At 37.2% G+C, this 12,240-nt stretch overlaps 1 protein-coding gene and 1 long non-coding RNA gene across 11 annotated transcripts in view; one reads left to right on the forward strand and one right to left on the reverse strand.

Moving 5' to 3' along the window:
• LOC141377102 (uncharacterized) overlaps positions 1-4,321 on the reverse strand; it is a 34,698-nt gene extending 30,377 nt beyond the window's left edge. The window contains exon 1 of the long non-coding RNA XR_012389094.1: positions 4,106-4,321. This is a non-coding gene — a long non-coding RNA (uncharacterized lncRNA). The remainder of the gene's footprint in view (positions 1-4,105) is intronic.
• The window catches only part of qkib (QKI, KH domain containing, RNA binding b), a 179,827-nt gene continuing 170,356 nt past the window's right edge, over positions 2,770-12,240 (forward strand). For all 10 annotated transcript variants that reach the window (XM_073920532.1, XM_073920533.1, XM_073920536.1 and 7 more), the window contains exon 1: positions 2,770-3,460. In XM_073920532.1, the coding sequence (XP_073776633.1) occupies positions 3,319-3,460 (142 nt within the window). In that variant the 5' untranslated portion in view covers positions 2,770-3,318. The remainder of the gene's footprint in view (positions 3,461-12,240) is intronic.

The raw sequence follows: 12,240 nt of genomic DNA on the forward strand, positions 1-12,240 counted from the left end.
TGTGATTCTTGATTTATTTTAACAAAAGTGGCTGGAACTAAAATGTACACTCTAAAAAAACGTTATTTGATTAACCCAATAGTTTAGTTAAACATATTCAGTGCTTTGTTGTTGTTTTTTTTAACCTTTATTAGGTTATTTATTAATAACTCGACCAGTTGAGTTAAATATTTGGTGCTTTTGGAGTTTTTTTTTACCTTTATTTAATTATTTATTTAATAAATCAACCAGTTGGGTTAAAAAAAATACTTTCAACAGTCAACTGATTTAACAGACACAAAACAGCTGTATTGTTTTTTTTTTTTTTTTTTTTTTTTTGTCAAATTATCTCTCCATCTCGTGGTTTTATATCCGTTTCACCATCCAAGACCATCTTTCAGAAGCGTTTGGATGTGGTTAAAATGTATTGTACATTGTGAATACTGAGTGAAGCCTGCTGCAGCTGCTGGACAGTCTCTACAGCACACAGAGCTCCATATTCTCCTTCATCAACACAGCATTTTCTGCTCGCATAGTTTATAACAGTCTGCACTTTGTTCTGTTTCTTTATCATTTTTGAATCTTCATTTATTTTTAAAATAAATAAAGCATTTAAAATATTTCTGAATGCTGCACATTATTTACGCAGCCATAATTATAAAATTAATAGTAATGCTATTTTAATAGTTAAAATAGTTGGGTTAAAATACTTCAACATATAACCCAATTATAAGTTATTATAGAACCTTCCCAACTATGGGTTATGTTAACCTAACGCATTGGGTTGTATAATTTAACCCAATGCATTGTGTTATTTTGATAAATATCCATTCTGGTATACTATTGCTACTATTACTACTACTATTGTATAATTATGGCTGTGTAAATGAATACCATACAGTTTTCAAACATATTGAAGATGCTTCATTTTCATTACATTTTAAGTTCTAGACACTTTTGTTAAAATAAATCAAGAATCACAAGCAATGAAGAAAAAGAACAAAGTGCAGACCGTTATAAACTGCAAGCAGAGAATCCTGTGTTGATGGAGCAGAATATGGAGCTCTGTGTGCTGTAGAGACTGTCCAGCAGCTGCAGCAGGCTTTACTCAGTGTCCACTATGTAAAATACATTTTAACCACATCCAAACACTTCTAAAAGATGGTCTTGAGTGGTGAAACGGATATAAGAAACATGATATGGAGAGGTAATTTGATAAAAAAATAACAACAATATTATTGTGTAATAGCTTAAATAAATGTTATGATGCAAAAACAACATTAGGCACGCATATAAATACAGCTGTTTTGGGTCAGTTAAATCAGTTGAGTTATTTTTAACCCAACTGGTTGAGTTATTAAATACATAACCCAAATAAAGTTTAAAAATAACCCAACAATGTACAGATTATTTACCTCAACTGGTTGAGGTATTAATAAATAACCTAATAAAGGTTAAAAATAACCCAACAAAGCACCGAATATGTTTAACTCGACCATTGGATTAAATAAATAACATTTTTTAGAGTGTACAAGTAATAGTAGCAATAGAAATACCAGAATAGAAAAACATTTATTCAAAATAACCCAATTAAATTATATAACCCAAATGCATTGGCTTAAAATTAACCCATACTTAGGAAGGTGCTATAATAACTTTTAGTTGGGTTATGTGTTGGGGTATTTTAACCCAACTATTTTAACGGAGAAATGGAAATGAAGCGTTTTCAATATGTTTGAAAACTGTAAGTTATTTATTTACACAGCCATAATTATACAATTAATAGTAGTGCTAGTAATAGTAGCAATAGTAATACCATGGAAAAAAAATAAAATTTTATCAAGATAACATTTAACCCAATGCATTGGGTTAAAATAATCCAAAGTTGGGAAGGTGCTATAATAATCTATATATGTCGGGGTATTTTTAACCCAACTATTTAACAGAGCTTTCCCAGTGATGGGTTGCGGCTGAAAGGGCATCCGCTGCGTAAAAACTTGCTGGATAAGTTGGCGGTTCATTCCGCTGTGGCGACCCCGGATTAATAAAGGGACTAAGCCGACAAGAAAATGAATGAAAACTGTAAGTTATTTGTTTACACAGCTATAATTATACAATTATTAGTAGTGCTAATAATAGTAGCAATAGTAATACCAGAATGGAAAAAAAATATCAAGATAACGTATAACCCAATGCATTGGGTTAAAATAATCCAAAGTTGGGAAGGTGCTATAGTAATCTATAGTTGGGTTATTTGTTGGGGTATTTTTAACGCAACTATTTAACAGAGCTTTCCCAGAGATGAATTGCGGCTGGAAGGGCATCTGCTGCGTAAAAATGTGCTGGATAGGTTGGCGGTTCATTCCGCTGTGACGACCCCGGTTTAATAAAGGGACTAAGCCGACAAGAAAATGAATGAATGATTTAACAAAGCATATGAGAAATTCTAGGAATTCGTTATTGGTGAATAGAAACAGCGTTTTGGAGAAAGAATGCATGGGAGTTTCCATTAAAACAGAAGCCCTGTGAGAAATTCAGTACATCTGAAGAAAACACAATGCGCCAGATGCACACACAGAATCGAGCCCGCATTTAAAATGGGCTAATTGTTTTTCACATGTACAAGTCTCTCTCCCTTTCTCTTTCTCTCTCGCTTTCTCTCACTCTCTCCTCCCACAGTCGGATTTCTAGTGCTGGGACTCAGTGTGATCATGTGACGGGCTCGCGAGCGCAAGAAGAGCTGGTCGGTAACGGAGGACCGAATGCCAATCTCATTGAGAAAGCGCCTTTATTGCGCGTGAGAGACGGGAGGGACAGACGTTTCTAGTGCTGCACTCACACACACACATACACACACTCACTCACTCACACACACAGACAAGACAAGACAGAGGAAGCTTTGGGGAACTCGGGGAAAGGGTGCATTTTCGCCGCCTCAAGAGGAAGTTAAGGACAAATATCTCGCTCAAATAAAGCTTAAAGAGGGGCACGCGGGAGTCGCCGTTTCGAGTAACTTGTGGAATTTATCAGGAATTGTTTATTTATATTTTTAAAAGGAGACTTGGCTTCCCTCTTCACCCGTTTTGAATTTCTTTTGTCCGTTTAATTTCATCTCATCAGCTGCCCTAAAACAACTGTCATCCCCAGAATTGCAGTAGCCCATTGCAGCAGCAGCGGATTGTGCGTGAAGAGACAGCAGCCTTTCCCGCGGACGAGTCAGGCACTTGCCTTCTTCCCTTGCCTTTTTTTGTGCTCTATTTATTATTTATACTCCAGCCTTTATTTATCCTGGGACTTTTTCTGTCTATTTTGGGGCGTCGGTGGTGATTTCTGTGGAATATGGTGGGGGAAATGGAAACGAAAGAGAAGCCGAAGCCGACCCCAGATTATCTGATGCAGCTCATGAACGATAAGAAACTGATGAGCAGTTTGCCCAACTTCTGCGGGATCTTCAACCACCTCGAACGGCTTCTCGATGAAGGTAATGTTGATGGACTGACTTGTGTCCGTCAAATCCCACCGGGATGAAATGAAAGCTGTTGCAAACAGCGCGTTTTACGCGCGTAAGAAAGCCGGTTAAAAGCGTCAGCTGCTTGTTTTGGTGTCAGTCATTCATGCCTATTCATGTTTACTTTCATAGTCATACAAATAGACTCACATGGCCGTTTAGTTCAGCTTTAACTGCGGCTTAAGTTTACGCGCATTCAGCAGTCGACACTTGTCTGTTGTAAACCTGTGGATTTTACAGTGATTCAGTTGGATGCTAATGTGTTGTTAGAACATATGTTTTGGTTTTATTCACGTAAGAACGAATTCACAATTTCACCCTAACACTATATGCATTTTATAGCATAGTTCTTCATGAGACTTTCTCTGAGGTAAATAAAAAACTGTAGCCTAGTAGAATTCATCTCACTGCACATTGAGTTATTTACGCCAAGAGATACATCTCAAGAGTCTAGATTTTATCTTCTAGACCACTCTATTAGTTGGACCAGCCTAAAAGAGAAGTTGGTCAGTTCTACAAATTAGCCTATTAGACTGCCAATGACCGAAAACCCCATAATAATCATGTCACTTACACAAAAAAAAAGTATTGAGTGAGGATTGAGGAAGATAAACTTACCATCACGCCTTCAGATCCTCTTCTGGACCGTTGCAATTTAAATAGATGCCGCGAGACTTGTTGTTTACTAAAATAACCCAACAACATAGTGTGTTTCACTCGTTGAGTTATAAAATGACAACTTTGTGTGTGTGTGTGTGTGTGTGTGTTTTAGCATTCACTTAACTTGGTTTGTCAAATGAATCTTTTCACAATTATGCCACGTTTTGGTGGTCCAGGAGTCGACCCCTCTCTACTTTGTATTTAAGGGTGGGCATTTAATGTACCGTGACACCAGGGGGCTCCTGACTAATTCTTGGTAGAAACCCCTGGAAGCCTTCTCCGGCTGTCAACTTTATAAAGTTGTTAATGAGGTCATATATTTGAGCAAACTAGGCTCTTTTTCTCGTTATACTTCTCGTTATACTGTTTTACAGAGGAAAGTGGGGCTTTATTGCAAATAAAACTGTTAAATAGCTGTTAAAAGAACTGTAAAAACTCTATCTGTCTATCTATCTATCTATCTATCTATCTATCTATCTATCTATCTATCTATCTATCTATCTATCTATCTATCTATCTATCTATCTATCTATCTATCTATCTATCTATCTAAATCCTCAGTGCAGACGCAGTTTTGTCAGTGCTGACTTATTAGTATTTTTAATTTGTAGTGCAACATTTAACACATGCATAGCTCATTTTGCTTTACGGACACTTTCCGCTGGCAATTGAAAATTTGTGAGAGGGAAAAAAAAGAGATATCAAACAAAGCAAATGCAATTTCAGATCATGATGTTCTCATAACGCAGAACCTCTCGGGCAAACCAAAGTTTTAAATTACGTTTATAAAACTCCATCATTGCACACATTACAGGCTCATTACTCATCATTACATACTCATTACAGCACGAGGGAGAGGGAGTCGTTATATTTTTGACATCCGTTAAAAAGTGCTACCACCCTCCCTAGCACAAGTTAGGTAGGTTTTTTTAATCGCACACGCAGTCCTAAATAACTGTTTGTGCCTGTGAATCATCTGCGCTCAACATGGCATTCCAGTGTGGACGCAGTCTCTTGGCATCCGCAATTAAATACCCGAGGATCCTATTCACAGCGGGGTGACATAAGCCTAATAACTCCTCTGTGATGTCATTCTAAACCATTCGTTTCAATATAAGTTCTCTTTTGTCAGTTTAGGTGGTATTAGATATACATCAAATTAGGGCTGCATGATATTGGAAAAATCTAACAGTGCAATTTTCGTAGTGATCTGTGCTATTTGCAGTGCATTTGCATATTTGCATGTGTTGTGAGTATTTTTTTAAAGCACAACAATCTATAAATACAATCAAGAAAAATATACAGTTTAGGGCGGTGAGATTTGGGGAAAACATCTAATTTAGATTTTTTTATTTTTTTGACAGATATTGCGATTTCGTTTTGATTTGCGATTTAATAGTAAAGCTTCAGCTCAGTATTCTGTATCGTAGATTCTTACTGCTAAAATGCAGTGAGTGTTAGTTAAAAATGGAACTGAAGAGATATTAACTAACTCCAACTTTTATTCAAATTAGTTTTTAAACATTCAGAAATGAACCACTACCTTTTCCCCAGATCAAACAGTAGTAAGTTATGGTGTAAGTTATCTGCTGGTGCCTTCGTGAAGCTTTTTCATATGGTGTAACAGCTGCAAACAACTATGAATCGTACTTAGCTGTTGCTTGCCACTAGATTGATTGTCACTGGCTGCGTTTTCAGTTGACTTTTTAGCACTTTTTTGTCCGCGCTTTTTTGTTTGTTTGTTTTTATTGTGGCTTTCTGGGGTGCGTTTCCAAAAACCATCGTTAACCAACTAAGGTTGCAAGTTCTGTCCTTACAAACATATTTCGTTAATTTGACGTTTCACAAATCCATTGTTCCAATGAAAGTCGTGAAATGGCCTCCACAGAATCCCGACCTGGGGTGCGTTTCCCAAAACCGTCGGTAGCCAACTAAGGTCACAAGTTTTGTCGTTACAAACATAGTTTGTTGATTTGCCATTTCTCAAATCCATCGTTCCAACGAACATTCGCAAACTGCGTCGCAAACTTGTGCACTTGCAACTACACCTCTGGAGCTGTAGTCCACTTATCCCCCTATGCCCTATTCATTTAGAGCATTGTAACATTTAAACTCGGAATGATTTAAAAAAAAAGCATTAAAGTCATCTCTCTTAGGTGTAATTTGCTTTCAAAGTAGTATTACAGTTCAGTTTTAGTGATCTTCATGTTTACAGTTGTGCTCCCTTTGCAGTGCACTGTGAAAACATTGATGTCAATTTAAACACAGCCGTGGCTCATGACGAAAGCTGTAGGTGACCGAATATTTAAAAGTGGAATTTATGTTGCATTTCCCAAAGCTTGTGAAAACAAAAAACATTGCATATGTTAATGCTTTTAATTTATAGTAGGTTATTTGTTAAGTATCTGTATTGTATATGACATGGACCTGCTGGTTAGAACATTTCTGCAATTTTGCATTCGTCAAATTGTAAAAGGAGACTTTTCAAAAAATAAAAAATAAATAAACAATATCCTACTTAATAATAATAATAATAATAATAATCATCATCATCATCATCATCAATAATACTATTAATATTATTATTAAAGGATATTTTTTTATTTCTTAATAAATAATAAATATTAAATTTAATTTCTTAATAAATCACCTCATTATTTATTTATTTATAGGATTTATATATGAGATCAGAATACGTATTTGCTCTTGTAAGTGACTTTATGTTAATTTAGAATAGAATATGTAATGTTCTCAGTAATATTTGTAAGGGGAACACAGGCCCTATATGTATTATTTATATATATTTTAATTAATATGGAAAGCGAGTGCATGTTTTTACCAGAACAATATAATTTGCACAAATAAATGATGGGGTTCTTCTCTAAAGAAGTTGTTACCACCCAGTTTAGAGCATCATTATGGGCGTTTTACGTTATAACATGGTTCAAACGATGGATCTGCGACAGAGAAACTTCGGGTTTCGGAAAACACTCGTCACTAAATCGTTCTTTCAAAACGGAAATGCATCGTACTATGATATTTCAGCCACGAGTTACATCATTGTTTGGGAAACGCACCTCTGCAGTTCAGTTGTGCAATTCTGATTGGGTAGAACGAAAGTGAGCTCACTCAATTGGCTAATAAGACTGTCACACACAGACGGCAGTCACGCATTTGCTTTGGGTGGGGGAAATTAAATAATACATATATATATATATATTTCATATAGCAGCCTCTTGCAATTAGATAATCGTAACGTTACAAATCGCGATTGCAATTCGATTAATCACACAGGCCTGTAATTGAAATAATGTTTTATTTCAATTGTTTTCATTTTATTTATCTTCAATGTATTTTTAGATTTTTGTTACGCGTTAAAATGCTCACAACATAATGCAAATACAGTAATGCACTGCAAACAGCACAGACCACAATGAAAATTGTTTTCATATTGCAATATTTATAGCAAAATAAATAAACAAATTGCAATGTTAGATTTTTCCAAAATCATGCAGCCCTAATTTGATGTATATTGAATACCAACTAAACTGACAAATAAAAACTTATATTGAAACGAATGGTTTATAAGTGAAGTTTATTTATAAACAAATTTCGAGAGGATCACGTGCTTATGATTGTTCACAGCTGTTCCAGCAATAGCTCATGACCAATTATCCCATCAGACGATTCCTAACTCACTACAAATAACCAGAGTTTTCTTATCTCAATATCTTCGTCTTGAAGAACCCAACACCCCCCTCCTTCCCCCACCCAACCCTACTTTCCCTCTTTTCAAACGGGCGACACGGTGGCCAGTGATTAGCGCTGTTGCCTCACAGCAAGAATGCCCCAGGTTTAATTCCTTCCAAACCAAGCGACATTTCTGTGTGGAGTTTTGCTCGTTCTCCCCGTGCTCGGGTGGGTTTTCCCTGGTTCCTCCGGTTTCCTCCCACAGTCCAAAACAAGCAACCCTAAACAATTAATAAAATATTCATAGCCAAGGGCTGAGTACACCTCTTCTCAGCCATCCATATCTGACACTTAGCTACAAATAAGCAAGGGGGGAGTCATCGAGATCTAACCAAGCTCAAACTCCCCTCTCGCTCTGCAACAGGAGGGAGCCCAGGGCTCGAGGATCTTATAAGCTCAGGGCTCTCTCCCGGGACAAGCTTTATTATTGATCATCAGCTAAGTGTGAACTCTCGAATGACATCACAGAGTGATTTTATTATTTAATTTTTGTTATTAATCATTGTTAAAATAACAAACAGTTTATTATACTTGAATGCTTTTGATATCATTATATTAAAGGCATCAAAAACACATGCAAATGACACATTTTAATGCAAACTCAACATTGCATACCTTGCGATGTGACTATTGCAAAGGATCGCATTGCGATATCGATGCTGAAACAATATCATGCCTTACATCAAATATACAGATTGTCCTGTGAAACTTTGTTTCAGCCCTCCGGTGGGCCTGCGGTCTGGCTTTATGTATTTCAGCAGTTTTACAGTCGCTTGTTTATTCTTTGCCTTTCCCTCTGGCCCAGACCAGCTTTCCTCGCTGGATCAAATCAGTGACGTTTGACTGTAACATTAGCCTGTGTAATCAGGACTATATGGCTGATCCCACCTGCCAACGTGAAGAATATTCCGTGCTCCGCTCGCAAAGAATGACTCACTCATGACTCGTTTTTAGCTTTTTATACCAAGAGTTGGAGAGAATCTGGCATGGAGACGTGTCATGCTGTTTTTTGAGTAATATGCCAGTTATGGAGTTTCCTCCACCACACATTATGGCTTTGTCACAGTCTAGGTTGTGCAAATCTGAATTAATAACGCTGTCAAGAGAGCACACACACCCTCCGTCAGACTGAGACAGCGAGTTAGTTTTGGGCTCATGAGAATGAACTAAGCTGTCGGTTTCACTTCCACTATTGAACCATTGCAGAACTGATCCCTGACCTCAGATAAACACGACATACTGCTCAGATCTGCAAGTTAACAGAGTGCAAATGCACGCATGCTTGCCTCTGATCATTTGCTTTTTATGAAACTAACTGCAGCTGGATTTTATTGATGATTACCAGGTTGGAAAATGAGTTTCTGGACCTCCATCCTTTTGTCGACTGCGGTGCATGCTTCATTTTTTTCCGTTCATAATTCCAGAAGCTTTGTCACTATAGTGGCAGCATCACCAAAGCAACCCTAAATCACCGGCTTTAGCCGAGCTCAGCTCTATTCTGTCCGAGAGCGATGAGCAGAACGTAAATTACGCTCCACCGCTCATGCTGGACTGCAGCATTGATCATACACGAAGCTCTTTTCTCCTCTCAAATGAAAAAAAAAAAGCAGAAATGAATTGAAAGTGTTTTAAAAAAACAAAAAAATGTGTGGCATCATCGATAATCGAGGCAAGCGATAGCTCAGAAGCGCTCGCTAGCTGTGTTAGATGATCGCATGTGCGATATTCCCCGTGGGGTGTTGTAATATCCAACAAATCTGGCTCTGTTTGGACGAGAGTGTGTGAATGTGTGTTTGTGTCAGCTTGCGTTTATCTCATAATGCGCATTCACTTTTACACTCTCGCTTGTAATGTCGCATAATCGGATGCGAGGAGCAACTTGGGAGCACTTCGGATTGCTGTCATTATTGCTGTTAATTTTGGTAAATGACTGGAATCTACTGGAATTAGAAATCTAGACTGTTATGTCCGTCTATATATTAGACGGTTCAAGTTTAGTAGTTTTAGATCTGTGCCGGTGATGTCATCGGTTTCCTAAGGTCAGAAGTTCACATTGAATCAGAGCAGGCTGTGTAGTGAAGACTATGTCTGGCATCCGCTGTTGTTATTGCGCCCTACAGCACTTCACTTAACCCTGGGCTGCTCTGGGGAATCATCCTTGTAGCATTGTTAGACTCTTCTGATGAGAAGCTGCGTGAATGGCAGATAAGATTTTAAAACTAGAAGGTAAAACATTGTGATATTTTTTTGCCGGCACTGTGGCTGAGTTGTTAGCACTGTCGCCTCACAGCAAGATGGTCACTGGTTCGAGTCCCGGCTGGGTCAGTTGGCATTTCTCTGTGGAGTTTGCATGTTCTCAACGTGTTGGCGTGGGTTTCCTCCGGGTTCTCCGACACAGTCCAAACACATGCGCTATATTTGAATTGAATTAACTAAATTGGCCGTAGTGTATGTATGTGAATAAGTGTGTATGGGTGTTTCCCAGTACTGGGTTGCAGCTGGAAGGGCATCCGCTGTGTAAAACATATGCTGGATAAGTTGGCGGTTCATTCCACTGTGGTGACGGCTGATGAATAAAGGGACTAAGCCAAAGGAAAATGAATGGATATATATATTGCAATATGAATATAATTGCACTATATGGTTTAAAATGCTCTATTTGGAAAGATGTCATGAATTTAGATTGACTTGGGTGATCAAGTTTTCCAGTGCTGTGCATTTGCCTAAAGTGTAATAAATTACAAGCATATATAAATATGACTGAGCAATAATAAACAGTGCTTTATGGTTTTTTTGGGGGAGTCTAGTAGTATTTAAATACAAAAATTGTCAAACATGAAATAACACTGTTATCGTTGTATAAATCATTTTATACAATAAATAATTTTATACAATAATATAAAAATGATATTTAATAATATCTTAATGTTTTTATCTTTCATAAATAGTCTAATCCTATATATACACACACAATTGAAGTTATTAACCACCTTTGATAATTTTTTTTACTTTTTTAAATATTTCCCTAATGATGTTTAACACAGCAAGGAAATTTTCACAGTATTTCTAATAACAATTTTTCTTCTGGAGAAAGTCTTATTTGTTTTATTTCGGCTAGAATAAAAGCAGTCATTAATTTTTTTAAACCAATTTTAAGGTCAAAATTATTAGCCCCTTTTTCGATAGACTACAAAACAAACCATCATTATGCAATATCTTTCCTAATGACCCTAACCTTCCTAGTTAACTTAATTAACCCAGTTAAGACTTTAAATGTCACTTTAAGCTGTGTAGAAGTGTCTTGAAAAACATTTAGTCAAAAATGATGTACTGTCATCATGGCAAAGATAAAATAAATCAGTTATTAGAAATGAGTTATTAAAACTATTATGCTTAGAAATGTGTTGAATAGACCAGCCCATCAGGCACCAGCAACCATGCCATGTTCAAAGTCACTTAAATTATTTGATATATTTATATTCGTTAACGAGCAGGTTGACTGGTGTACCTAATAAAGTGGCCGCTAAGTGTATATGTATACTGAGAGAGAGAGAGAGAGAGAGAGAGAGAGAGCCTTTTACAAACTAAGCTCTATATGAATTATAAGCAAGTTGACAACACTCATGGTGTACTGCCTGAGCAAACGCTGAATAAAAATAAATGATAGAGGCTGTTTTTAAAACAGCACATATCTGATTATGGTGTTCATCAGAGAGATGATGTCAATTTTTCTCAAATGCCCCTCAGCGGCTGTATCACAAATACTCACATCAGCAGTATCTACTCTTGCTGTAATTCAATGCCAAAGTAATGTTATCCAAAGTGTTAAAATATATGTTAACATTTACAAAAACATTTAAATAAAAACGGTTCTAGATTTACAGTTCAATTGAAAAGTTGAATTTAAGTGAAATGTCTGCATTAAATGTCATTTTAAGTTAAAAGTCATTACAATATCTGCGAACGGGCCTTCCTTATACATCTTATACTACTACTACTACTACTAATTCCTCCTTTAACAAGCTCAAGTGAGCACAAATGGATTCGATACACATTATCCGAAGCCCACAGTCAGTGTTACAGAGAGGCATTTCTCCTCGCTCGGAAGAAGACTGCGGCCTTTAGATATGAGCGGCCCTGGCATGTCACCTGTGAGCGATGCGTTTGCGCGACGCAGACGTGATGCTCACAGACCGAGCGTAAACCCCTGCCCCGTTAGTGCAGATGAATGCGCTCGATGGGCAACAGGAGCAGTCAGCCATGCTAGGCCGTGCACTCCATGCTGTAATAAAGGTGATGAATTTAATCAGGGGAGCAGCCGCCGCCATCAGTACAAGGCCCAT

Source organism: Danio rerio, chromosome 13 (assembly GCF_049306965.1).
Source record: "Danio rerio strain Tuebingen ecotype United States chromosome 13, GRCz12tu, whole genome shotgun sequence".
Classification (NCBI taxonomy): Eukaryota; Metazoa; Chordata; class Actinopteri; order Cypriniformes; family Danionidae; genus Danio; species Danio rerio.